The 25,773-nt window shown below is 53.0% G+C and overlaps 2 protein-coding genes across 4 annotated transcripts; both read left to right on the top strand.

Annotated features, from left to right (window-relative positions):
- Positions 1 to 9,969: 9,969 nt before the first annotated feature.
- On the top strand, positions 9,970 to 14,100 carry thpo (thrombopoietin). 3 transcript variants are annotated; one of them, XM_018748409.2, is made up of 6 exons: positions 9,970 to 10,202; positions 10,306 to 10,473; positions 11,895 to 12,025; positions 12,148 to 12,234; positions 12,478 to 12,657; positions 12,767 to 14,100. In XM_018748409.2, exons 2-6 carry the CDS (start codon positions 10,461 to 10,463, stop codon positions 12,911 to 12,913), a joined length of 558 nt encoding a protein of 185 aa, XP_018603925.1. In that variant the 5' UTR covers positions 9,970 to 10,202; positions 10,306 to 10,460; the 3' UTR covers positions 12,914 to 14,100. The 3 variants fall into 3 exon arrangements, with proteins under 3 accessions (XP_018603925.1, XP_018603924.1, XP_018603923.1); XM_018748408.2 differs by having other exon boundaries at positions 9,970 to 10,218; XM_018748407.2 differs by having other exon boundaries at positions 9,970 to 10,473.
- A 737-nt stretch (positions 14,101 to 14,837) lies between these two features.
- Positions 14,838 to 25,291, top strand: LOC108932236 (solute carrier family 12 member 9). Its single transcript, XM_029255603.1, has 13 exons — positions 14,838 to 15,075; positions 15,739 to 15,873; positions 15,992 to 16,129; positions 16,234 to 16,521; positions 16,658 to 16,765; positions 16,847 to 16,958; positions 19,839 to 19,996; positions 20,102 to 20,184; positions 20,809 to 20,933; positions 23,279 to 23,471; positions 23,624 to 23,798; positions 23,879 to 24,025; positions 24,144 to 25,291. The coding sequence occupies exons 1-13, from the start codon at positions 14,838 to 14,840 to the stop codon at positions 25,052 to 25,054; spliced, it is 2,811 nt and encodes a 936-aa protein (XP_029111436.1). The 3' UTR covers positions 25,055 to 25,291.
- Positions 25,292 to 25,773: the final 482 nt, after the last annotated feature.

Raw genomic sequence — 25,773 nt, 5'->3', positions numbered from 1 at the left:
TGGACACTCCGGTCGCGCCCCAGACTCTTCTCCTTCGTTACCGGTGTGTTTTCAGCCCTCCGCGGCTGGCAGGGGGTCAGTGGCAGCTGCCCCTCACACACACCAGCTGTCGACACAAGGCTTTCTCGTGTTGCCGAGACGCCTCTGACTGACGCTTGATTTAATGTGGCGCCGCTGCTGGAACGGGCAGATTTACCGCGGTAGCCAGGTGGTCCGAGCTCCCAGAAACGCAGACAAGGAAACGGAGAAGGACTCAGACCAGAGTTCTGCCTCATATTAAACTCCACAGGAAGTGATCCGAGGGGAAGTACATCTCACTAGTGGACAGGTGGAAAGGTGAACAGGTGTATCTGTGGACAGGTGTACAGCAGCACTGAGCCACTTTCAATTCTCACGTCCATCAACCACAACTTTGGTCGTCCCCTGAAAGCTCCAGGTTCTGCTTCATCCCTGCTCTCCTCCATCTGTCCCCATCCCTCTTCCTGGTCCCCCTCCTCCAGCCCTGTCCTCCTGCTCTCCGTCTTTCACCACTGCTGAGACCCTGCAGGCTTCAAAGGCAGCTACAGTGAGCCCCCCGACCCCCCAACACCTCCTGTGCTTTTGGAGTAAACACACATGAGCAGCTGCTGTTAACAGCAGTGTCTCCCCCGCACACACACACACATTCAAATTACAGGCTCCCATATTCACCAGAGCATCTGCAGGAGTGTGTGAGAGGTGGGACACAGTCCATTCAAACAGAGGTCCCAAGGTGCCCCCCCCCCCACTAGGGTACTGGTGGCTACCTTGGAGGTCTGTGTCCCACTCATAGTTTCCTAAACACCACGATGACTGAGTGGACAGCCTACAAAGGGACCCCCACACACACACACACACACACACACACAAACCTGTGGGGCCCTGACTGGCGCCAGCAGTGGCTCTCGGACCCTGTGACATACCTCAGAGGAGCCTCTACCCCGTCCAACCTCCCAGGTTGAGCTGAGCTGGAGCCATAAGGAAGTGAACCGGTCAAGGAGGAGCTCATGTGGAGGTGAAGGTGAGCGAGAAGATGGGACGTTGGTCTCTCCTTCACCGGCTTCTCGTCGGCAAAAACACTCCCAGCAGGCTGGAGAGGATTTACCATGGTTTCACCTGCTAAAGGGCATTCTGCCCGAAGCTCTTTTCTCAGCACAGGATTCTTTTTGAGACCGTTAATAATAATAATAATAATAATAATAATAATAATAATAATAATAATAATAATAATGATACAAATAAGAAGAAAAATAAGAATAATAGTCCCTTTACCTGCATATTTTCCCCAAGTCTAGAGTGTGAAGTTTGTACACTGACCACCCCACTCTAATTTACCCTTTTATAAAGTGGGGGAATTCTTACTGTATCCAGTACCTTTATGTACAGTTATTATGTAAGTACTTGTATTGTATAGTTAACTGTTTATAGTACATGTATATTAGCACTAATTTCAGATTACCGACTTAGTAAATTAGTTATGCAGGTCTAAAAGCTGTCCTTATGTCTAGTGTTGTATGTTTATATTTATGCTTATTTACACAGCACCGTGGTCCTGCGAGACACGACATTTCGTCCCACTGTATGTCCACACATGTAGTGGAATGACAATAAAGCTCGACTTGACTTAAGACTTACCTTGCTCAGTTTGAACCTGGGACCTTTGGTCTCTAACCACTACTCCACCTGTTGGCCCACTTGCAAGGGACACCTGTGTCTTTCACAGAGCTTAAAGTAACTGAAAAAAAATCTGAGTCCCTCATTTGTCCTTTATGTACCACTGGTGCCAGAGTTTACTGTGAAAAGACCAACCAGAGAGCAGCTAGAGCATCATGGTAAAGAGAAGGCCGAGCGCTCGCTGACCGCACTTTCCACTCCTCACGCCAACACACAGCGCCACCTAGCGAGCAGGAAAAGTACTGCAACAAAACAGCATCGAATAGGTGTTGGGCACAGCGGCGCTCCTTGGACCCCCATTGGAGAGAGGTGTCACGTGTCATTTGGTCCCTCCGTTGGACTGGGAACACACAGCGGAGGATGTGTGGCGGAGGAGAGACGAAAGAAATGCGTGGAGGGGAAACTCTGGGGAAGATAGGCCAGACGGATGTCACATACTCCTCGCGAACCGTCACAAGGGCACGATGCACGTTAACAGCTGCACACAAGGGCACAGGCCTACACATGGAGAACATGTGAACGTTTGCTCAGTGACAACATGAAAGCAGTACATGAGTGTCATTCCAAACCGCCTCTCATCACGCACACCGATCTTGGGTTCGTGGCACATTTACATTTATTCATTTATCAGACACTTTTCTCCAAAGTGACGTACATCTCATAGAAAATACAATGTGCTCATTACATCAGCAGAAAGAGAGGCTTAGATGCAGACGTGTGATCCTTAAGCGCAGTTTGTTTCTTTTCACCATATGAACCAATGTTCATCACACCAGTAGCCGTATAAAACTGGTAGGTGTGGGGTTCGAGTCCCGCTTGGTGTGCCTTGCGATGGACTGGTGTCCCGTCCTGGGTGTGTTTCCTCCCCCTCTGGCCTTGCGCCCTGTGTTGTCGGGTTAGGCTCCGGTTTGCTGCGACCCAGCTCAAGACAAGCGATTTTAGACTCTGTGTGTGTGTGTGTGTGTATTTATGGGTTGTGGCTTTGATGTGCTGAGAGAAAAATACATTTGAGTCAGTCATCACTCCAGACTCTTAGCTGAGGAGGTTGGCAAAGAGTAAGTTGTCCAGTTTGATCAACAGATCATGACAGGAGGACAGGCCAGCTGGGAGGTGAAGGATCTCTGTTCTGGAGAGGTTGAGTTGGAGGTGGTTATCAGAGATCCATGCAGAGACGTCTGACAGGCAGGCAGTGATGCGTGCAGAAATGTCTGATGCTCCAGGCGGAATGGAGAGGAGGAACTGGGTATCAACAGCATAACAGTGGTATTTGAATCCATAGGAGGCGATGACAGGTCCGAGGGAGGAGGTGTAGATCGAGAAAAGCAGAGGACCCAATACCGAGCCTTGGGGGACACCAGCTGAGAGAGGCAGAGGAGAAGAACGAGACCCCTGGCAGACCACTTGAGAGGATCTGTCAGATAGGTAGGACTCAAACCATCTTAGCGTCGTTCCTTTCATCCCAAGCTGACTAAGAGAGGAGAGTAGAATCTGGTGATTGACAGTGTCAAATGCTGCAGACAGGTCAAGGAGGATGAGGACCGAGGAGAGAGAGGCCACTCTGGCTGACTGGAGATCATCAGACATTGCCAGGAGTGCTGTTTTGGTGGAGTGACCAACTTTGAATCCAGACTGATACCCATCGAGGAGATGGTTCCGGGTGAGGAATGCAGATAGTTGATCACAAGCCACTCGTTCTAGAGTTTTAGACAGAGAAGGGAGGAGAGAGACTGACCTGTGGTTTTGGACTGAGTTAGGATCCAGAGAAGGTTTCTTTACCAGAGATAAAATGAGGGCAGTTTTGAAAGCAGATGGGAAGCAGCCAGAGGAGAGCAAGGAGCTGATGATCTTAGAGGTGAAGGTGGAGAGTTGCAGGGAGATGGTCTGTAGGAGTGTCGATGGGATCGGGTCTACTGACCAGGTGGTGGCTCTGTGTGACAGCAGGATGTTGGAGAATTCAGTTTCTGACAAGGGCTTGAATTTGAAGAGCGTGACTTTACTGGGAGGTCCAGCGCGATCAGGGGAAGGAGATGCTGAGAACTTGCCCATGATTGCATTGACTTTGTCTCTGAAAAACAAAGCAAAGTCATCAGCAGTGAGAGGAAGGAGGAGGAGGCGACAGAGGACACAGCAGGGATGAGAAGGTGGCGAAGAGTCTGTGTGGTTTTTTAGTTGCAGACTGTATTTCGTTGTCGTAGAAGGTAGTTTTAGCTGAAGAGACAGCAGAGTGAAAAGTAGCTAAAAGCTGTTTGTAGTTTGTAGGCATCCAGATCCGTGTGAGCCTTTGATTTTTGCCATCGTTGTTCTGCAGCCCAGAATTTGGTCCTGTTAGTATGTAATGTATTAGTCAGCTATGGGGTGGTACTGGGGAGTGCTGGTCTGGAAGATAGTGGACAGAGAGAGTCAAGGGAGGAAGATAGAGCAGAGAGGAAAACATTAGTAGCAATATCTGTTGATTGAACTGAGAATTGTGCAGCAGAAGGGACAGTGGACAGCGTGGCAGAGGGATGGTAGGAAGGCGAGAGAGATTTTAGGTTATGGCGGAAGGTAACAATGGCTACAAAAGCAGGAGAGGGATTAGTGGCGAGGCAGGGCTGGAAGGAGATGAAGACGTTATCAGAGACATGCAGCGGAGTAACAGAGAGGACAGGACAGCCACAGTTACAGGAAAAGACAAGGTCAAGGTGATTACCTGCTTTGTGAGTAGCAGGGGACTGGGACAGGGAGAGGTCGAAGGACTGCAAGAGCGACAGAAGTCTGCTTGTATGAATGTCCTCGACATGCAAGTTCAAGTCACCCAGGAGAATCAACAGAGCGTCGTTCCCTGGGAGAGAGCTCAACAAGATGCCTATGTCATCCAAGGAGCAGCTGAGAGGGCCAGGAGAGTGATCAGGGCAGTGATAGATACAACATGCAATTCAAAGGAAGACAGGTCATGCAGGCGAACAGAGAGAACAGAATATTCCCACTGGGGAGAGATGAGCAGGCCTGTGCCTCCACCTCTGCCAGAGGAACGAGAGGTGTGAGAGAAGGAGTAGTTTAAGTAGAGAGTGCTGGAGGTGTGGCTGGAGGTGTGGCTGAGTTGTCTGGGGTGATCCAGGTTTCAGTTAGAGCCAGGAAGTCCAGTGAGAGATGGGAGGCATAGGCTGGTATGAAGTTAGCCTTTCTCACAGCAGACTGGCAGTTCTAGAGTCCCACGGAGAGGCTGAAACAGGTTGGAAGGTTTAATAGACGAGGATAAACCAGGTTATTGTAGCAGCCGAAGCGTATGAGTCTCTGGTGGTGGTGTCGCACAGTTTGGTTGCCATAGACAACTTTGATGTTCGACAAGTTTGATGTATGATCCCTTGCGGAACACGATGTTGACGGCAGAACTCACACAGTAGCGGAGGCCTCCTTCGGTGGACTCCCGTGGGTAGACTCCCTTGTCTTTGCACCCCGAGTCTTCGCACCTTGAAAGAATGAATCTCATATTCTGATAACTTTTCGTCCACAGACTTTCTTCACACCCTTTGGACCTGTGGGTCGGTGACAGTGTACCAGCATAGTATTTGCACGTGGAAGTCAGCAAAGTGAATCCTGTCCTTTTCAGCGCTGACGGGTGTCAGAATGGTAGCGGTTGCTGTGCCGGCGGGGAGGCAAGGCCACAGGGTGATGGGTGCCTGCCTCCCCTGGTCCTCGCTGTCCTCCTGTCTTGCAACTGCCCTGCTGTCTCTCATGAAGAGGACCCCTGAGATGGAGAGAACAGCCTATAGAATCCCTGGCGAGAAGTGTCACTTCAGATTTGGTGCTGATCTTCACCCCCACTGGGTCAGAGTCCAACAAAATCCAGACAAACCGAAGTGCAACAGAATCCAACAGAGTTCAGATAGAGTCCAAGAGTCCAACAAAATCCAGATGGAACAGAGTCCAAAAGAGTTAAGACAGACCAGAGTCCAACAATCCAGAAAAACCCAGACAGACCAGAGACCTTCAAAATCCAGACAAACCAGAGTCCAGATAGACCAGAGTCCAACAGTCCAACAAAATTCAGTGAAAAATGTGAAGTTTGTGAAACATGGCGCCGGCGCGAGGCAACGTGTTGATTGCTTCTCCTTACTTTAAGCATTCGCATTCTCGCTCTCACATTCTGAGTTCTCTGGCTGTCTACTGGTATTATTGTTATTACTGTTACCGTTATTTATTGTCATCGCTTTTAGCATTACTCACTGTCATCGTCATTGTTTTGTTTGTACAGTATTTGTATTGTCTCTGTCTTGTCCATAGCCTGTGGAGAAGCATTCAAGAAGAATTTCATGATACCTGTACACGGTACTTGTACCTATGACAATAAACTTGAAACTTGAAATTCAGACAGACCAGAGTCCAACAGTCCAAATAAAGTGTATCAAAAAGGATTAAAAACCAAACACCTAACAAAAAACAAGTAACACCACGCAACACAACAGTTATATTCACCAAAAACAGGGGTTGTGATATTTTGTAAGTGCGAAAAGATGTGTGTTACTCACCCAAGGATGGAGGATCTGCCACAAACCTATGGGCTACAGCCAAAAGAGGCCCCTCCACCTCTCTTTGGTTTATAAGTAACTCCATTGCGTGACATCTTTCTCCATCCTAAATGTTAGGTTGGCCCGGATTTTATGATACACACACTGGACGCCCAAGTCTACTCCGTCTGGACCAGCTGGGTTCTTGTGTTCCAAAGCATTTGCTTGGTTACGCTGAGTACCACTCACGTCCAGGTGGCTGCTATCTTCTAAATGCCAAGGTTCCATCGCCTCAAGACTTACGTCAAAACCCTCTGCGGATCGATCTTCCTGCACCGGCAGATCACCAAACGCCAGACCTCCCGCACCTGTCTGCAGTCCCAAAAGGCATGTGTGAGAGTTTTGCTCTCACCGCACTGGAGTCGCGGGCATAGAGGGTGGCTGGTCAGTTTGTGCCTGTATAGGACCACTTTGACCGGCAACTTATTGTTTAGACAACACCAGCTCAAATCTTGCAGATGGTGGTCAAGCTCCTTTGGCTGAATCCTGGCCCATGTGCTCTCCTGGAGCCCCAGAAGAACTCAAGTCCTCTCCTCTCAACCATGGCCTTATACAAGGCCTTGTGCTTAAGGAGGGTCTCTGCCTCAACCCTGACCGCCATGGTCTTACTCTGCTTTACAACATAGCTGTAATGAGCGGACCACTTCTTGGCCTTCAACCTGGTGTTGGACCAGGACTTCACCAACTGTTGCATCGGAAGGGCCAACCAAAGACGCACAAAGTACTGGTGGGGATGCTCGACTGGAGTTGCCAGTCGGTTACATAACTGGGAGAGGAAGAGACAATCCAGTTTAAGAGGAATGTCAGGCACATCCCTCCACGACCTCTCTCCTCACTTACTTGTACCTGCCTCCCTAGATGAAATCGAAAACATCTTTTGTAAGGTCTCTCTGCACCATGCGGGGCAAAGGGTACACCTGCGCCAGCATTTTCCCTATCAAGGAGAGGGACCTGGTCTTCCACAAACCCATTTTCCGCCTGGCTTTGGTCAAGCATTCTTCCCAGTTGACCCTGGTGGCACCTTCCGAAAGGAAGTTGACCCCCAACACCTTGAGAGGACCATCACATCGGGAAGAACCACCGATGCAGTCCTCTTTGTTTTTCCAGCTGCCAAAGAACTTGATAAGAGACTTGCCGAGGTTCAGTGCCGCACCAGAGGCATGCCGGAACACCCGAACCAGACCGAGCGCCCGACTGAGCAACCGGTCCGAGCACAGGAACAATGCAGTGTCACCTGCATACTAAGCCAGCTTCACCGCCTCACTGCTACTTCCCGACAGGAGCAGGCCATCGATCCCCAGGTGGGCATGAATGGCAGCCGCCAGTGGCTTGATGTAAAAGAGCGGTCCCAGTCGACCAGATAGTGCAACCCCCCGCACCAGTGCTTGGAGTCCAGGAGCTTGCGAGCAGTATACGCCGGGGCTCCATCTACCTTCAAAGGAGGAGGTGATGTCACACCCTGAGGTTGGTGAAAAAATGAAGTTCAGTAGTGCTTGAGGACGGACACACAGAACGTGAGACATATGTGCGTATGTGGGGGCAGTTGCAGCCTGCACATCACCGGATTGACCTGCCTGAGGCCCTTGAAGGGACCTATGAACCGTTGACGTTTCTTCAAAAGGAGTTTCAGGTTAGTGTCCCTGGTGGATAACTATACCCTCTGCCCAGGCTAGAAGGAGAGGGTATGCCAATTTTGGTCTGCCTGTTGCTTGTACCAGTGGGTGCTCTGATGGAGTTGCTCTTGCACAGTCCACCATACCTGTTCCCTACCTTGGAAACATGTGTCAATGGCCAGCACATCACTGGATCCAGGGTTTCAGGGGACGTTAGTAACCTAAGACACACTGGAAGGGGGACAGTCCTGTGGACGAATGAGACAGGGAGTTGTGCACGTACTCTGCCCAGGACAGGAAACATGACCACTGGTGATGTTTCTGGGAACAGTAGCTCCTGAGAAATCTGCCAAAGTCCTGATTGAGCCTATCGACCTGGCTATTCGGAAAGTCGTGTACCCACTAGAGCAATGGAGGCCTAAGCTGTATGGAGACATACTCTTTCCCGGCTGGCTTATCTGCTGGCCCTGGCTCCACCTCCTGGGCTGTCTTAAGGTCCTGCAAAAACTGCCACTGTACAAGACTAAGAAAACATGTATCTGGCAAGATCAGCTCAGGAGAGCTAGTGATCGGGTCTTAATCGTGGATCCGGGATAGGGCGTCCACTTTGATGTTCTTCGTACCTGGCTGCTACGACATTGTGAATTGGAAACCGATGAAGAACAGCTCCCAACACGCTTGGTGTGGATTCAGTTGGTGAGCAGTCTGTGGATACTCTAAATTTCTGTGGTTTGTGAGAATGAGGAAGAGGTGAGTGGCCCCCTCCAGCCAATGCCACTACTCCTCACAAGGACAGTTTCATAGCAAGTAGCATAGTATTCCCTATGTCATAATTGCACTCAGTGGGCAACAGCTTTTGTGAGAAGTATTCACAGGGGTGGAATTTAGGTGGGGTTCCCTCTCTCTGGGAAAGTACTGCCCCGATTCCGACATCCAAGGCGTCCACTTCCACCACAAATGGAAGTGTAGGGTCAGAATGCTGGAGTATTGGGGTGGTTGTAAACCGTTCTTTCAGCACCCGAAAGTCCTCTAGCGCCTCAGGAGACCACACCAGATGGGTTCCTTTTCCCCTCAGTAGGGAAGCGACGGGGGTGGCCACTGAGCTAAAACTCCCGAATGAACCAGCGAGAAAAGTTAGCAAAACCCATAAAGTGCTGCAGAGCCTTCGCTGAGGTTGGCCTGGGTCACTCCAAGACCACCTGGAACTTCTTGGGGTCCACGGCCACCCCATCAGTGCTCAGGATGAACCCAAGGAAGGAGACCTGTGTCTGGTGAAAGAGGCACTTCTCCCCTTTCACAAAGAGGCTATTGGATAACAACAGCCAGAGGGTGCATTCGCAAGAGCGAAAGGCATGATGGTGTATTCATAAGGGCCTAAGGAATTCCTGAATGTGGTCTTCCATTTGTCCCCTTCCCTGATCCAGATTAGGTTATACGTGCACCGCAAATCCAGTTTTGTAAACACCTGCGCACTGTGCATCTGCTGCAGTGTTGCTGTAATGAGGTGCAAGAGATGAGGATACTGTACTATGATGGCATTGAGACCACGATAATCATAACAAGGCCATAAACCCCTGTTCGTTTTACTGATAAAAAAGAACCCTGCTGAAGGCGGAGAGGTTGAGGGCCGGATTATACTGGAGGCCAAAGCGTTGGACACAAATTCCTTCATGGTCTTCTGCTCAGGGAGAGACAAGGGATAAACTCTGCTCCGAGGGGGAGAGGCTCCCGGCAGGACATCCATCGTGTAATCCCAAGGTCTGTGTGGAGACAGGGCGGCCACCAAGGCGCCTGCAGTTCTAAGCATACAATACTGAAGGAATTCACGTTTCAAACAAGTAATTAAGTTGAGAACCAGCTGGTCCAGTGCTGTGCTGCTCCTACCTGGCAGTTGGTGCTGCACTTCTAAGAAACCGCAGCAAGTGTCTCCTAGAAAGGTAACTCAGAGAGTCTGCCTGGGGCTGCGGTTCGAGGTCCACCTGACCCAGGACCCATGACTCAGCACCCGTGACTCAGCAGCCCACTGTCCGAGTGGGTCACCGCAACCTCACGTAAGCAACAGAGCGGAGCTCAGGTGTGGTATCCAGCAGCTCCATGTGCTATTGTCCAGGTGGTGCTTCGCAGGACAGCGCCGTGTCCCCAGGGTTTTCGGGAAACGTTTGCGTGTTTCCACTACGTGACGCAGGTGTCCAGAGATCACAAGAGCTCTGCTGTCAAACATTAACACAGTGTAAATCCCACACGCCATTTACTACTCGTCAGTCCCCCAGCATGCACTGGAACATTGCTGTCGTGTCTCGGCACATTCTGTGACATTCTATCTGCTCTTTTCATTCCCATCGGATTCGCTGTATGGAGCCTTCAATGTAAACACTTGCAGTTTGGTATGAACAGTTATCTCCACAGATGGCAAATCTCTTTGCTGACTCCCTGTGGGGAATGTCACACAACAGGAAAGGCCAGGAAGGAGCTTAGGAAAGGTGCTCGCGGCCGTGCGAGTCTGCGCCTGTGGGAACCATACTGCGGACTTGCTGCAAACGGAACCGGGAATTTGGTGGGAATGTGCGCGCTGCCACTCTGCCACGGGCCCTGCATTCATCACTAGCTTATGGATTTAAGGAGTGAGTAGAGAAACTTTCTTCTTCTTCTTGTGCATTGATCCGAGGGGTTGCGCACAATGAACGCTGTGGAATGCGTGCAGCGTTCGGGCTGTGCATGACACTGGGCTGCCAAACGGAGTTGCATGCGCATGTGTGCGCTAACATGCTCGTGCATGGGTGTTCGTGTGTCCACCAGTTCGCCCATGTGCTCCTTGAGGTGGTGTGTCACTTTGGTCCAGTGCGGCGATGGGACCCTGTGCTCGGTGCCTTAGGATATTTAGTGCTCAGGCTGCTGGATCTCTGAGTGAAGGGCTGAGCCCTGGGTTCGAACCCGGGTAGAGGTCCAGGAGAAAGAGACTAACCTTGAAGGGTCTCTGTAAAAATATCCACCTGTAGAGGATTTATAGCTGTGGAATGATGGCGCTGGTAAGGTCTCTGTCCCCCTCTGGAGCTGTCCCACATGGGAGACCAGAGGTTTCTCTCAGCAGTTGAGAGGTGCCTCCATGAGATCCTGTGGACTTGATGCTGGAGAGGATCTGGCAGGGGCTGCAGTGCTGGTCATGTCGCTCCAGAAATGGTGCAAGCGCTGGATGGTACTGGGATCCAGTGTGGAAGGCTGGTTCAGCGGCAGTTGTTCTCTTTTCCAAAAAAGGGGGGGCAGATGATGGAGTTTCCATGGAGGATCACGCTGATCTGCCTATGCCAGGATGCTGGAGAGAGGGCTCTCAGGAGGGACAATGCAGATCTCCTTCTGGCCATGGAACTGACAAGCTGCATGTATTTCCTGCCACGTTCTGCAGGCGATGCTATGGGATGAGGGGCGTCTCACTTCAGCCCTGCGTCTGTAGTACGAGAGACATGACGGCGAAGCGGGGGCTGCGTCCTCGGGTCCTCAGAGCTTACAGTTTACCATGAGCGTGCAATGGTCTCCTGTTTCGCGTAGTGAGTGACAGGACTGTGAGTGTAACCGACAGGAAAGAAGTTCTCGCACAGTGTGAGGAGCTCGGTGACCAGAGCAGATCCATGGGTCATCCACATGGACAGGGTCCACTCAAGGTGGTGTGAGCATTCTGTTAGAAAGCGGAAGGTGTCTCGGAGATGCCCCCCAGGGACTGGCCCAGAGACGGGTCCAGGATGTACTGGAGAGGCAGACCTAGGAATGCTCTAGATGCCCAGGAGGAGCTAGAGAACACTGCTGTGAAGGCCAGTGTAGTGCGTCTTGCTCTGCCTCAGTCCTCAGCAGGGTAAGGGTTGAACGCGGTTCAAGTTGGTTCTGAGAGAGATACTGAAGCCATACCCTGAAAAGAGCACATCGGTGACTCTGAATAAAGTCCCTCCTGGCGTCGGAGCCACCCATTTCTCAACCGTGGAGTTGGCCGCACAGCTCCGGCCCACAATCCCCTGCAAAACTGCTAAGTTCTCAGTGCTCTCCCTCCTTCCAGGTCATCTGCTCCTGCTGCTCTGCATGGCTGCCTCTGAGATTCCGGACGCTCGAGCCAGACCAGCCGACTTTGTGTGCGATGATAGTGCCAGGAGAGACATGAACAAGGCCAAGGAGCTGGAGGCAGCTATGGTGAGGTACACCCTACATGAGCAGAACATGGGAATACAAGCTTACCTGAGGCCGTATGTAGAGGCCAGGGGTGCAGCACATTCTGCTTCAGTGCCTTTCCATCTGCCAATGTCCACCCACAGAACGCGTGTGGTGGATCGTCCGTCCTCCCCGTCCCCGTCCAGCTGCCCTGCGCGAAGATTCATAAGGCATCCTGGGAAATACAAACGGTGAGTGCTCCGATTCGAAAAACTGGACTCATTGTGTTGACAATGAGAGAAAGCGCACAAAGAGATGCTGTTAGAAGGCAGCTGGACGCTTGGGTTGAGTCTCGAACAAAACCACCTTCAGGAAGCCAGGCCCACAAGCGCGAGTAGCGAGGAGAGTGCAGAAGATAACTGTTGCGGTGCTCGTGAACCAGCTGTTCATCTGACCCTCTGTCCAGCCATTTGACTGTCTCTGTTTGTCTTCAGCTGCTGGAGAAAAGAGCTGAGATCTGCGCAGCTCTGGAGATGCTGAGGGGGGCCGTGGTGGCGGTGCGAGGCCACTTCCTGTCGTCGTGTCAGTCCATCCTGTTGGAGCAGCTGGACAGCAGCGTGACCAACCATCTCCTCATAGTGAGACACCTGGCACTCCCAGGGACAGGTGTGCAGGTACGGGGCGTTTCCGCCTCTTTTGCTCACGTGCAAGGTGTCAAACATACACACAGAGTCTAGCCGGACACCGACCCTTTCATTCTCGCCAAACACTGTCGCTGTACAGGGAGACACGGAGCGCCTGGACTCGACGTGCCGTAGCCGAGACACCCGGGACCTGCGAGACGTCCTGCAGCTGTACAGCTCTCTGCTCAGAGGCAAACTGGAGTGGCTCATTGGGGACCTGGCCGATTCCTGCCATGGGGACAGCTGACTTCTCTCAGATCAGGACATCGGTGTCCAGGGGTCCCCATGCACACACACACATGCGCTGACACGCACACAGGGGTGATGTGCTCCGCTTGGATACTGACTCCCAAGGACTTGGGACAGTGGAGCTGCGCAACTTTGAGGTGAAGAAACTGGACCTTCTGTTGATCCCTGGTCACGCTGCTGTGACACGCCGATGAATTTTGCTGAAGATACAAAACATACACAGTATGATTATTATCCACACACTGATAGTTCCATATTTTCATATATGAGTATAGTCAGCATGTATTTATTTATGAGGAGCAATATGAGAAAAATTACACTGAATTAGGAACCTTTGAGGCTTGGGACATTGGATTGGACGCGCGCACGTGGTGAGGGGGAGAAGCGAGGGCAGTGAGTTCAAAAGGGGCTGGGGGGGGGGGGTGGAGGAGCTGGAGATCCCCAGCACCCCCACCCTGGTGACAACATCAGTGCTGGGTCGCCTCCCCTCACTGCCTTAACTACCACCTTAATCTGAAAGTTGTGGCAACATGTTGTTGTTAAAGTGAATGTAGAAGAGGAGATGTTACATAGATTGTGCCGTAATCCTTTTTTTTTTTTTTATTGACTGTAGCTGCAGTTTGAGAAAACAAATATATTTTTTTATTCAATACGGAACGATCCGTTCTCATATGAATGCTTTTATAACGCTTTGCTGTTGTTGTCAGCCTTCGGTGTTCACAACCTTGAAAGAGGACCTTTTTGGAGGCGTGACGCTCAAAGTGCCGTTGAATCCATGCCAACGCTTGCTGACACTTTCGGAGGTGCCCCAGTAAGTTCCATTGGTGCTGACAGTCGAAGCGACAGTAGACGCGGCCCTGAGTCCATCCCTCTGGTCACCTCCTGTCCTCTTCATCTTTTCCTCCAACTTGTCCAAACATCACTGAGAATCCAACCGTCTCATGACGTGTCCAAAGGACAACAACCTTGGTCTCTTCCTCTGAGCGTCCAGTGACAGTTCTGGTTCGATCTGATCCAACATCCACCTGTTTGTACTCTCTGTCTCTGTCCACAAAGCACCGGAACATCTCCTACGGCACCAAGGTTCAAAGGACTCTGTGATTCTGGCGTTTTGTATCTTCAGTGTCCAACGCCGACATCCACTCAGCGTCAAAGACATTACACACATTTACATTTATTAATTTTTCTGACACTTCTCTCCAAAGAGACTGTATTAAAGCATTAATCTACTTGCACTGATTTACCCGTTTATATGGGAGCAATTTAGGGTAGGAACCTTGCTTAAAGGTACAACAGCTCAGGTGGGATTCGAACCTGTGGGCCGCGTGGCTCCTGACCTCAGGGTCCAAGCACTACGGTACTGAGCGCCCCCAAAGAGAAGAAGGTGGGCCGAACTCGCTGTTCCGCTGGAACATCTGCGGACGTTGCACAACATTCGAGGACCTTTTTTTGGCCCAGATCTTTCAACACCACACGACTCTGCCAGGTTCTGTCCTTCCGCCCCCGCACCCCTCGGTCGGGAATCGATCCCCCCCCCGCCCGGTTGAACGGGACAAAAGGTGTCAGTGACGTGACCCCAAAGTCCGTTCTCTCGCGCGCCTCTTTCACCTTTCCATACGACTTTAAAGCGCTCTGCAGCCGGACACCCTTGACGTTCCGCTTTACTTTAACGCGGGAACGCGCACTTCATCTGTCCCAGGACAAAACGGTGATTATTTGCGCAGGTGCGATGCGTTCCCGCGCGCGCGCGCGCCCGGAGCCCATTGGACGGCTGCAGCGAGTCAGCTGACGGCCGCGCGGCGGCGTCCCACGTGAGGCGTCACATGACCGCTCGGTCTCGCGGACTGAATCAGTGAAGAGCGGAGCGTTGACCGCGGCGCGCCTTCCTTTCCCGAAGCTTCGCCCGCCGCGCAGCCGCCGCCATGACGGAGCGGACGCCGCTGCTCCACTACCGCCTGTCGGCGAGCGTCACGGAGCCCGAGGAGGAGAAGCAGCAGCAGCAGCAGCAGCGGCGGCGACCGGCGACGCTCGACGAGCGGTCTGCCGGGGCGCCGGGCCGGAGCGCCGAGAGCCGCCCGCAGCACAAACTGTCCACGTTCTTCGGCGTGGTGGTGCCCACCCTGCTCTCCATGTTCAGCGTGGTGGTTTTCCTGCGCATCGGTGAGACTTGCGCGCGCGCGTCCGAAGGGTCCAGGGAGGGAGGGAGAAGCCCGCGTGGCTGGGGCTCGCGGCGCGCCCAACCGCCTTCCCGCCGCTTTTTTTGTTTACTCCCTGACTGAGTCGCCTTCGACCTCTTCGTACCGCACTCCTGTGTGTGGGTGTCCGCCGGGTGGCGCAGTGGTTACCGGCGCTGCCGAACCCTCGAGCGACGTACTTTCCCTGAGTGAACGCGGTAAACCGGCTTTGGAGGAAGGTGTAAAATACGTTCCTTTCACTTCAGTCAGGGCCCTTCGCTTCGACGGTGTTCTAAGTTGCCGCTGTGTGTGAGAGCGAGACACTTCTGTTCCCTGACCCCACCCAATCAATCAATCCTCAGGTTGGTATTAATTGCTGTCACGTGATGCTCTGCAGATCATCATTAACTGTTAACCCCCCTCTGCGGCTGCATGCCCTCACACCGTCTCCACTTCCTTCTCTTGTGGGTCTTGTGAGCATCAGCTGTTGGCTTCGGGTGCGAGACGGGTCCTACGCAAAGATGCTCCTTGTGGACGCCGGCCCTTTAAGATGCCTGTACTGTACTTCTCCATAAGTTACGTCCAACGTGTGTGTGCCAGAGGGTGTAGTGTGGTTGATGCTAATTCCTGTTTGTCCTCATCCTCACAGGCTTTGTGGTGGGACAGAGTGGACTGTACCAAACCTTCGGCATGCTGCTGGTGGCCTACTTCATCATCTGCATGACGGTGCTGTCCGTGTGTGCCATCTCCACCAATGGGGCGCTGGATGCGGGCGGAGCCTATTGTATCCTGTCTGTACAGCAGCGCCCATCTCTCTGCTCTGCACTTCCCCTTTACCCTGTTTACATCTGTTCTTCCCTCCTGCATCCTCGGGCACCCCCCTTAACCGCTGCTCCCGACAGACATGATCAGCCGAGCCCTGGGACCCGAGTTTGGTGGCAGCATCGGCATCATGTTCTTCTTTGCCAACGTGTGCGGTAGCGCCCTCTATGTGCTGGGTCTGGTGGAGGCCATCATTTCCACGTTTGGCGTTTCCCAAGGTAGGGCGCGTGTGCGGAAGTGTGGTGCCAGTGGAGCGCGCGCACACGCCAACCCCCCCCGGCCCGTGTGTGACCGCTGACCCCTAACTGCCCCTCCCCCGCAGATGTGCCAAGCGGACAGCATGTCCTTCCGACAGGCTACTGGTGGTCCCTCCTCTACGCCACAGCCATTCTGCTCGTGTGCCTGCTGGTGTGTCTGGTGGGGGCGCACATCTACGCCCGTGCCACCTTCCTCATCTTCATCATTGTCATCGTGGTCCTGTGCACCATCTTCATCAGCTTCTTTGCGGTGGCGCCCAGGTCCATCGCAGTGCCGTCGCTCAACTCTAGCGTCCTGAGCAGCGCTAACTTCACAGGCTTCAAGCTGGAGACGCTGCTGGGCAACCTGTATGGTGTGTGTGTGTGTGTGTGTGCGCGCGCGCGCATGTGCCTACAGAGGGTCCTGGGACAGTGTGCAGTGCTACCACTTACTCCCAGGGGGGTCAGTGCCTGTTGCTGTTTTTCATGCCTGCTGCCTCTGTTCCCCAGCCGACTACTCGGTGGACTACACCACGGGAATCACGATGACCTTTGCCACAGTCTTCGCCGTCATGTTCAACGGCTGCACCGGCATTATGGCCGGGTCAAACATGTCAGGTGGGCGCCAGGGACGTGAATGGGGAGGCGGTGTGTGTTTGGTCAGTGTCTATCATCCACATGTCCTGATGTTTGCCCTAGGAGACCTGAAGAACCCCAGCTACTCCATCCCCCGTGGCACCATCACTGCTGTCATCTTCACCTTTGTCACCTACATCGTGCTCAGCCTGTTGGTGGCGTGTTCCTGTGAGCGGTGGGTCCCTGTCAGTGGTCTGGCACAACCGCACATTGAACCACACCCTTTGCTTTGGCTGGAGGTGCGAAAAACTCCTTTGCGGTTGAACCTTTGAGCCGCTCGGTCGCATGCTGTCGTGGAGAGGAAGGACCGTCAGTGTTTCTCTTTCCCTTCCTGAAACGCTGATGGTCACTTTCTGTTGTGTGTTCCGCTGGAATGACGGCTCTGCAAGCAGCTCCTCTCGGGGGTTTCCAGCCACACCGTTGCCCCTCTGGGTAGGGAGGAAGAAGTGTCGGCTGCAGCTGGAGCACCGCTCACTCTGGCACTTGTTACAGGAACTGTGTGGTTTCACATCTCCATTAGGCAGCTGCGTCAAATGTTGCGTTTCAGCTCTGCTTCCCACTGTCACGAGTGCTGCTCCATTTCAAAGCCTTTCTCAGATGCCCTCCCCCACACACGCACATTAACCAGCTGGTAGCGTAGTGGTTAGGTTTGCTGCCTTTAGACACAAAGGTTGCATGTTCAAATCCCACCTCCTGCTTGTTGTACCCTTTAGAAAGGTACTGTGTGTGTGTGTGTGAGAGAGAGAGACAGACAGACAGACAGACGGTTGTTGTCGTGAGACCTTTCTGTTCCACCGCGGTTGCTGTAATGCTGCAGGGCAGACAGTTGGCCTCAGATGCAGTTGACCAAGCTGCTCTTATGGTGCCCTCTGGTCCTGTGACTGTCCTTTGTCATTTAGTCCAGTGTCCACAGGTCCCTCCCTTGGGATGCAGAGACACACTTTGCCACTAGATGGCAGTACGCTCTAACTTGCCCTTCAGTGCAACTGACTGCAGTCCATATGAACGCCAGTGCTGCTGGGGTCTTCCTGGACTGCGAGCGTGTCCTCGCATTGAACAGTTTCGCACGAGGTCATGAACCATCACCGATGGAAATGGGTCACAGAAATGAACGTTTCTTGTCCGATCGTTGACCCAGGGATAAGACAACTCGTCCCACCATTTGGACCGACAGTCCAACCATGCAGCATCGGCTCCTCTGCTCCCTTGCTGGCTGTTCCTTTTGAAGTTTTACCCCATTTTTATGGTATCTTGGACCAGGCACAATGCGAAGCCACGCCACTACTAGGGGGCGCTACAGTGCTGCACTTTCGGGAGTCGAGTAAAAAGCTCAGTTCTCGCTGTTCTCAGACCTCTTTTAATTGGGGTGAAGGATTGCAGGTTTAGTGGTCTCACCATGGATACTACCTGTGTGTTCCAGCACACTTTTTTTATACTTCACACAGACGCACGTATGCACCCGCTCCTGGCGGTGTGCCACTGAATTGTGTGGCTATTAATTAGCAGTGCTAGTTATGTAAATTAGTCTCTGGTCTAAGCTCTTGTTCCATTCCTGCATCGGGTGGCTGTGGGATCCAATAAGGGTGCAGTTTATCACGTTGGAGCTCTGCAGCTGGGTGGCAATCTCTTACATTGTTCAGTCTTTTGTAACCTTACTGTCTCTCTCGCTCTCTCGGGTGCAGTCTGGGGGTGCTCTACTGGGCTTGTTAGATATTGATCCCATTTAATAATCCCACTGTATGGTGTACAGTCACCCCAGGGAGCACTTAACTAAATACAAGATGGCGTGTGTTCTGGAAGCCTTGCCTCAGACCCATGCGGACTGGAACTCGACCTGTGACCTGCTGGAGGTCAGGGGTCATACTCATAGGTCAACTCTTTCCGCAGTGTGAGAAGTGAATGCAGCTGTTAATAAGTAACGATTTTCAACTTTTACACCTTTTTGTTCTGTCAAATGTATCAGCACCACCCCCCCAGTCCAAAAAAAAACATTTTAATCTCAACTTCATGGCTTTTTGTTTATTCCTCATACTGGAGCTAATTTCAGGCTGGCAATACAATCAATGGTTTATGTGATGGGTTTTGTGTGAGCGCTGTGACATTGTATTTGCACGCATACGCACACACACAGTACCTGCCCCAATTACCCTCCTCATGCTGCTTGTCACTGAGGCTCTCATGGTTGCGTTGAAGACCGTTTTTCCAGCCTCCCTGACCACACGCCACTCAGCATCCAGCATGACGACCGCACAGCTGCGTCCCCACACTTTCCTCTCATATTCCGTCACTCAAGTCTCTCACACACACACACGTAAGTTTATCTTCCTTTTGCTCCTGCACCCTCCTGGAAAGCTCTTACATGGACCATCTTTTGCATCTGCCTCGATGTGGCTGCTGTCTCGACACCCTTAACCACTCTGTGCCTCCCTGCCGGTCTCCCAGCTGCACACACAAACTATCACTGAGACACACACTCAAAGGTGAATGGCAGTTTCTATTATCCTGGGCAATGCTCAAACTCATCTCAAAGCTGTGTTTTTTTTTTTTTTTTTTGCCCCCCCATGGAATAATTGTGTGTTCAGATTATTGTATCGACCAAGCGGTACTTAATAGGTCTCTGATGATAAGTATTAAAACCGCTGGACCTGAAAGACTCGTGATGGGAGTCTTAATGACCAGCGAGCGCTGAGACGTGGACGAGCGACAGCGGAGAACCGAGTGCGGTTGCCTCTCCCACCGCGTTGCCTGTTGAGGCCTTAAAAGTGGTGTTAAATCACATCCTTGCTGTGCTGCCATGGCCTCCTCCTCCTCAGTGCTCTGTGGCTCCAGGCTCCTTCACGTTGATCTGAGCAGCATGTGGTTGATGGTGCCGATTCTGTTCGCAGTTGCGCTCAACGAGGGCGAAGGCCCACGCAGCCCTCGTCCCCTGGTGGAGGGCAGGGGGAGCCGTGCGCTTTCATGCAAGTGAATGTGGCTAAAGTGCTGCCTTCTGCCCGGAGTAGCGGTGCTGTGTGTGCTGCCCTGCACTTCTTGATGTCCCCGTCTCCGTCCTCAGGCTCCTGCTGCAGAGGGACTACAGCTTCTTGCGCGACATCAACGCGTGGCGTCCCTTTGTCACCATCGGCGTTTACTCATCCACGCTGTCAGCGGCCATGAGCAACCTCATCGGGGCGTCCCGCATCCTGTACGCCCTTGCCCGTGACGACCTCATCGGTAGGTTTCGTGCCCGTTGGCTGTGTGACGGACCCCCGATGGGGCTCGCGGAGCTGCCCTATTCAGTGGGCCGTAACGATTCTGCCCGTGCGTCACCCTGTGCAGGTCGGGTGCTGTCTCCAGCGAAGAAGACATCACGTGGCGGGAACCCCTGGGTGGCTGTCCTCATATCCTGGTTCCTGGTGCAGGTTGGGAAAGAGGAAATGGGTTTAACGGGGTCTCTATTCTGGTTCCAAACTGCAGTTGATATCTGGTCCAAACCTTTAGTCCACTGAGCGTCTTCCCTAATGGTGTTGCTGCGCCTTCATGTGGCAATTACTGACCTTTGGTCACCAGAAGGTCAGTGTTTGTGTGTATACTGTGTATACGCACACGTGCCGCTGTCATCTGTGCCATAGTGAGAATGGTGCCACTTCTCAGATGGAAGTGATTAAACCCACATTAGTTCCATTAGCAGCACTTTTTAGGGCTGCAATTAGTCGCACAAAGAACCGTTAGAGGAGAATCATACAGATTGTCTTCCTTGACCAACACTCAAATGGAGAATGAAGTGTGTGTGTGTGTGTGTGTGTGTGTGTGTGTGTGTGTGTACACACACTTCTCTACACTTGGTTGTACATGATGTGTGTGAGCAGATGCACTTTTCTCCCTGTTACTGGTGTCATCCTCTTGGGATTTCTGTTCGCTGCACCCCCTGCTGGCCACATGGGAGTTGTGTGCTAGAGAAGGGCAGCAAAGGCATGGACAGATTATACCTTCACGGGGTTTGTCACACATCCACAGTTAACTCTTTGGGTTCTACGCCCCCCCAGCTCGTGCTCTTCTCCGGCAAGCTGAACACCATCGCCAGTATCGTCACAATCTTCTTCCTGCTGGTCTACGCTGCTGTGGACCTCGCCTGCTTGGCCCTTGAGTGGGCATCGGCACCCAATTTCAGGTACGGCTCACGTTGATGTTGGGGCCCATCCCCTGTGTGTGTGTGTTTGTTGCCAGTTGCGCTGCCTCGCGTTGCAGGCCCACATTACCCGTTACCCGCAGGGTAGCGGGACCTTGTTCGGCACCCACTGCTGTCCCTGTTCTTGCTGTGTTTGTCTGCCTTGTTGCTTCCTTTTTCTGAGTCTGTCTTTTGAGGCGAAAGGAATTAAAAGCCATTTAGTTGCGCTGCTCTGTCCTTTGAGAACTGTGCTCTAATTAGCATAACTAATTTAGCAGAAATATTTGCCTTTTTCCTTAAATTTGGCTCATGCCGATGTTGTTCTGAGTTGAATAATGATGTGCAGTGGCTTCAGTCAGGTCCCAGTTCTGTGTGTGTGTGCGCGTGAGCCCTGTTTCTAGAATGTTCTGTCAATTCAGAGTTCAGGTGCAGCGTGGCTGGCAGGGGGTCCTTACAAGATAAAGTGTGATGGTTTGTGTGTGTTCCTACAGCTTCAGCGCAGTAATACTAGTAGTAATCATGGTACTGATGATGAAACCTGGGATTCTGGGTTTGCTGACGTGGTGAAGTTGAAGACATCATGGTAAAACATGGTTTCGCTGTGGGACGCAACCAGGTGGGGAATCCGGTGTAAGGGAATGAGCAGCATGACCCAGTGGGTTGCAGCTTGAGCTTTGCAGTTGGTCCCCTTTACCACGGTGCACCTGTCTTTCCAGGTAGCTGCAGGAAGAGTGTGTGTGTGTGTGTGTGTGTGTGTGTGTGTGTGTGTGTGTGTGTGTGTGTGTGTGTGTGGAGTGCTTGCTGCTCCTGCCCTCGATGTGCCGCAGGAAGTACTTTGGCCAATTTTTCCGCCGATGTCAGCAAAGTGACATCAATGACAGGAGCGTGGTGGGCGGGGCTGCCAGTAACACACTGTCACCAGCGAGAGAGATTAGACACCCGGTGCGGAGAGGGACCGCGAGGCTTTTAGCATAATTACACAGTTGGGGGAGGGGAACATGCACGTCAATAAAAATGCAGGATAAATCAAACAGAAAGCTTTAGGTTGGGGGTGGGGGTTGGGGGGGGAGGCAGTCATTATGGTATCAGTGCGTGGAGGTGAGGGAGGTGTTAACTGGCGCTCGACCGCGGACGGGCGCCTCTCGCGGTGCTCCTGGCCCAGCTGGGTCCATCGATGGACGAGAGTCATTTAAATGGTAATTAGAGGCGCAGAAATGCGCTTAATGTGTGTTTGTTGTTGGCGCCTCTTGTTTCTGCAAATGGGGGTCACTTTGTGATTGATGACCCCCGTCGCCATGCCGACCAGCAGGCCTGCCCCGTGCGCCTGGATGCGCCGCTGATCACTTCATTAGTTCGGGCGCTCGCTCGCTCTTCGGCACGGGACCCCGACCGTGTCGCTCATGTTAATTCGCGCCAGTGGAGGAAATGGAGGGAACCTCATGTTGGCCGAGCGCTCTGTGCATTCGCACGTTCCTTGTGTGCCTTCTAGTGCCTTCCATCTGTGGCCTGGTGTGATTGTGCATGCTCTGGTTTGGTTCTCTCCTGCACAGGACAGCGTGTAGCGCACAGCGCCTGCTCTCCTGTTTCTCACTCCCTTTGGTCATGTGAACAAGTCCTGCAGCACTGATGGGGGTTGGGGGGGGGGTCCACTGTTCTGGCTCAAGTCTGACTTTCAGTTCCTTAAGTTGCTCTTCATCACCGTTCCCACAAAGGCGCTTTGATTGGGGGGGGGGGGGGGGGGGGGGGGTTACTGGATGCCATCGTCAATATCGAAGTTGAACTGCAGCCCCAAGTCCCTCCTGCCTCGGAGAGGAATTCAGTTGCACTCCAGTATTGGCGCTCCGTTTATTCCGAGCATCGATTTTGTGAGGGCCCGCACTTTCTGACAAGTCGTGTTTGTGGCCGATGGAGTCAAACGCCTTTTTCCACATCAATGAAACCTTTATTGTCCCTCCTTGACTTTCCTCTACCATTTGTGTTCCGCTGTCCTGCTGGAGACCTGCGCCGCTGTACTGCTCACGCGTCCGCTGCGGTTCTGGCCTCCAAGTGTTTCATTGCATTTTATTTGTTTTAGCTGATTTATTTCTATAATGTTTAATAGGATTGCATACATTTCGCCCTCATTTAAAGTGAAGTGCAGAGAAACTTGTTTTGATGTGCAGCTGCAAAAACTTCCATGCTTCAGTTTCACTAATGTCAGTGTTGCCCCCCCCAAATGCTAATTTCCTCTGCAGTTTTCTTAACTGACACTGTAGCTCATCAGTGAGGCTGCTCTGTTGAAGCAGCTGTCTTGTGTTCCTGTATGGGGGTCCCCAAGGCAACTGCTGACCTGTCCCTTCCCCACCTAGGCCTACGTTCCGCTACTTCACCTGGCACACGTGCATGCTCGGCATCGTGGGATGTGCAGTCATGATGTTCCTGATCAATGCCATCTATGCATCGGCCAGCATCGCCTTCATGCTTCTGCTCCTGCTGGTCATCCACTACCTGTCACCCACCAGCAGCTGGGGTTACATCACCCAGGCGCTCATCTTCCACCAGGTGTGTCCCACACGAGTTGTTCCAGGGGTCCTTCTCTCTGTCACATACACACATGCTCCAACAGCTCTCCGCCGCTCGGTGATGCTCTCAAACCGTGAGCCCTGCCAGGTGGGAAGGCTCATGCTGTGCACGGTCCTGTCCTCCCCATACAGGTGCGCAAGTACCTGCTAATGCTGGACGTAAGAAAGGATCATGTCAAGTTCTGGAGACCACAGGTCCTGCTCATGGTGGCCAATCCCCGCAGCAGCGTGGGCCTCATCACCTTCATCAACGACATCAAGAAGAGCGGCCTCTACGTGCTGGGCCACGTCACGCTTGGCGATTTGGGTACGAGGGTTGCGCGGGTGCCGGGGCGCCGATCGTCCCTCCGTGGTGCACACCTGTCCCACTGTTGCGTTTCTCCCCAGACTCCCTGCCTTCGGACCCCCTGCAGTCCCGCTATGAATCGTGGCTCTCGCTTGTGGACCGCCTGAACATCAAGGCATTTGTCAACTTGACGCTGGCCGACTCGGTTCGACATGGCGTCCAGCACCTGCTCTTCATTTCGGGCCTTGGTGAGCATCTGTACGGCAAGAAGAGCAGCTGCTGCTCCCCCTCACCCCACCCCCACCCCATTGCCAACCCCCCTTAAGAGTCCCTGTTGAGCCCTCCTGTTCCTCTGTCCCCCTGCAGGTGGGATGAGACCCAACACCTTGGTACTGGGGTTCTATGATGACTGCGACCCCAAGGACTTGTTGCAGGACCCCCCGGCACAGTCGGCCATCTTCCCGGACAGCCTCGCTGCCTCTCAGGATGTCGAAGAGCAGCTGCCCCTGCAGTTCCCTGCTCTGCGGAGCATGGCGATAAACGGCGGGGGGAAAGTGCTGGGGCCGGGCGAGTACGTCGCTATCATCGCCGATGCGGTGAAGATGCTCAAGAACGTGGTGCTGGCTCGCTACTTCTGCCACTTCGATCGAACCGAGGCGCTGAGCCAACGAGGGGAACCCCTTTACGTGGACGTGTGGCCTCTGAACCTGCTGCGGCCCGACAGCAGCAGCTACGTGGACACTTGCAGCCTCTTCCTGCTCCAAATGGCCTGCGTGCTCAACATGGTGCGGGCGTGGCGCCGCGCTCGGCTCCGCCTCTTCCTGTGCGTGGAGGAGGGCCGTAGCCTTCGCGGCCCGGAGGGGAAGCTGGGCCACCTGCTGCGGGACCTGCGCATCACAGCCGACGTGCATACGGTGCCCTGGGACCAGGTGGTGGCGCTGCACTGGCAGAGGCAAGATGCAGCGGCGGCAGCGAGGGCACGGCAGCGCGACGATCAGGACGTGGCGGAGGTATCGGACGAGGGCGAAGACGACTACGTCAACAGCTTCCCCAGCAACACGGCGCGGCTCTCCGACGACTACCTGCAGGCCGTGAACCGCCTCATCCTGCACCAGTCATGCCCCCTGCCTGCCGTGCGCTTCCTCTACCTGCCCCGACCGCCTGCCGACACCCATCGCTACCTCACCTATCTGCACCAGCTGGACCTCCTGACCCGTGACCTGGGCCCCACGCTGCTCATCCATGGGGTAACGCCGGTCATCACGACCGACCTGTGAGCCTCGCTCCTCCCTGTACCCAAGTGCCTACACACGCACGCACAGCAGGGAACCTCATCGGGTGTCGATGGGTCGTCCCATCGGTTGGGCTCTTAACGGTGTACTTGACCATGGTAAACACTGACACTTTTCTATTTGTACTTTTTTATTATACTGACAAAAGAATTACACAAGTTGTTACATCACATTTGTGGAATGGCCACTTTTTTGTTCCCATCTTAAATAAAAGTTTATTTATTCAACAATGAGCTTTTCTGCAATGTTTTTTACGTGGAGAGGTGTGTGTATTTCAAAACTCAAAAGGGCTCAGCAGAATCGTTTCTATGGTTACAATTGTGCGGAACGGGTGGTTCACATAAAATTGCAGAGGTTGGGTGGAGAACATCTCAGGTTTTTTCGGTGTGGTCGAGGGGAGCTCTGTACCTGCTCTTTTGCTAAGCAGGGTGCAAGAAATCGATTTGATGCGAGCAAGAAAGTGTGTTTTGGGGAGATGGGGGGGTTGGGTGGCTTGCGATGTGCTTCATTGGCATTCGGAACACCACATTTGTACCCGACACTCCCCACCTCTGGCATGGTCGGCGCTCATCAGTTCTGTCCACTTCTGCTCTCTGAGTGATGCTGGAGACCAAATGCTGATCTTTGGCTCCACCTCTCACAGTCGCAGTGGAAGGTAAGGGAAGGAGGGCAGACGGTCATTCTGGGTACGAAGACCTGCAAGG

Source organism: Scleropages formosus, chromosome 10 (assembly GCF_900964775.1).
Source record: "Scleropages formosus chromosome 10, fSclFor1.1, whole genome shotgun sequence".
Classification (NCBI taxonomy): domain Eukaryota; kingdom Metazoa; phylum Chordata; class Actinopteri; order Osteoglossiformes; family Osteoglossidae; genus Scleropages; species Scleropages formosus.
The sequence above is the reverse complement of the archived record's forward strand: the minus strand, read 5'-3'. Positions and strand labels throughout refer to the sequence as shown.

Excerpts from the sequence above, each read along its gene's own strand:
- thpo (XM_018748409.2), top strand. Across the intron at positions 12,026-12,147 it reads AGGAGCTGGAGGCAGCTATG|AACGCGTGTGGTGGATCGTC; the intron begins GTGAGGTACACC and ends GTCCACCCACAG. Across the intron at positions 12,235-12,477 it reads CATCCTGGGAAATACAAACG|CTGCTGGAGAAAAGAGCTGA; the intron begins GTGAGTGCTCCG and ends GTTTGTCTTCAG.
- LOC108932236 (XM_029255603.1), top strand. The coding sequence starts at position 14,838 with ATGACGGAGCGGACGCCGCTGCTCCACTACCGCCTGTCGGCGAGCGTC. Across the intron at positions 16,130-16,233 it reads CACGTTTGGCGTTTCCCAAG|ATGTGCCAAGCGGACAGCAT; the intron begins GTAGGGCGCGTG and ends CCTCCCCCGCAG. Across the intron at positions 23,472-23,623 it reads AGGCGCTCATCTTCCACCAG|GTGCGCAAGTACCTGCTAAT; the intron begins GTGTGTCCCACA and ends CTCCCCATACAG.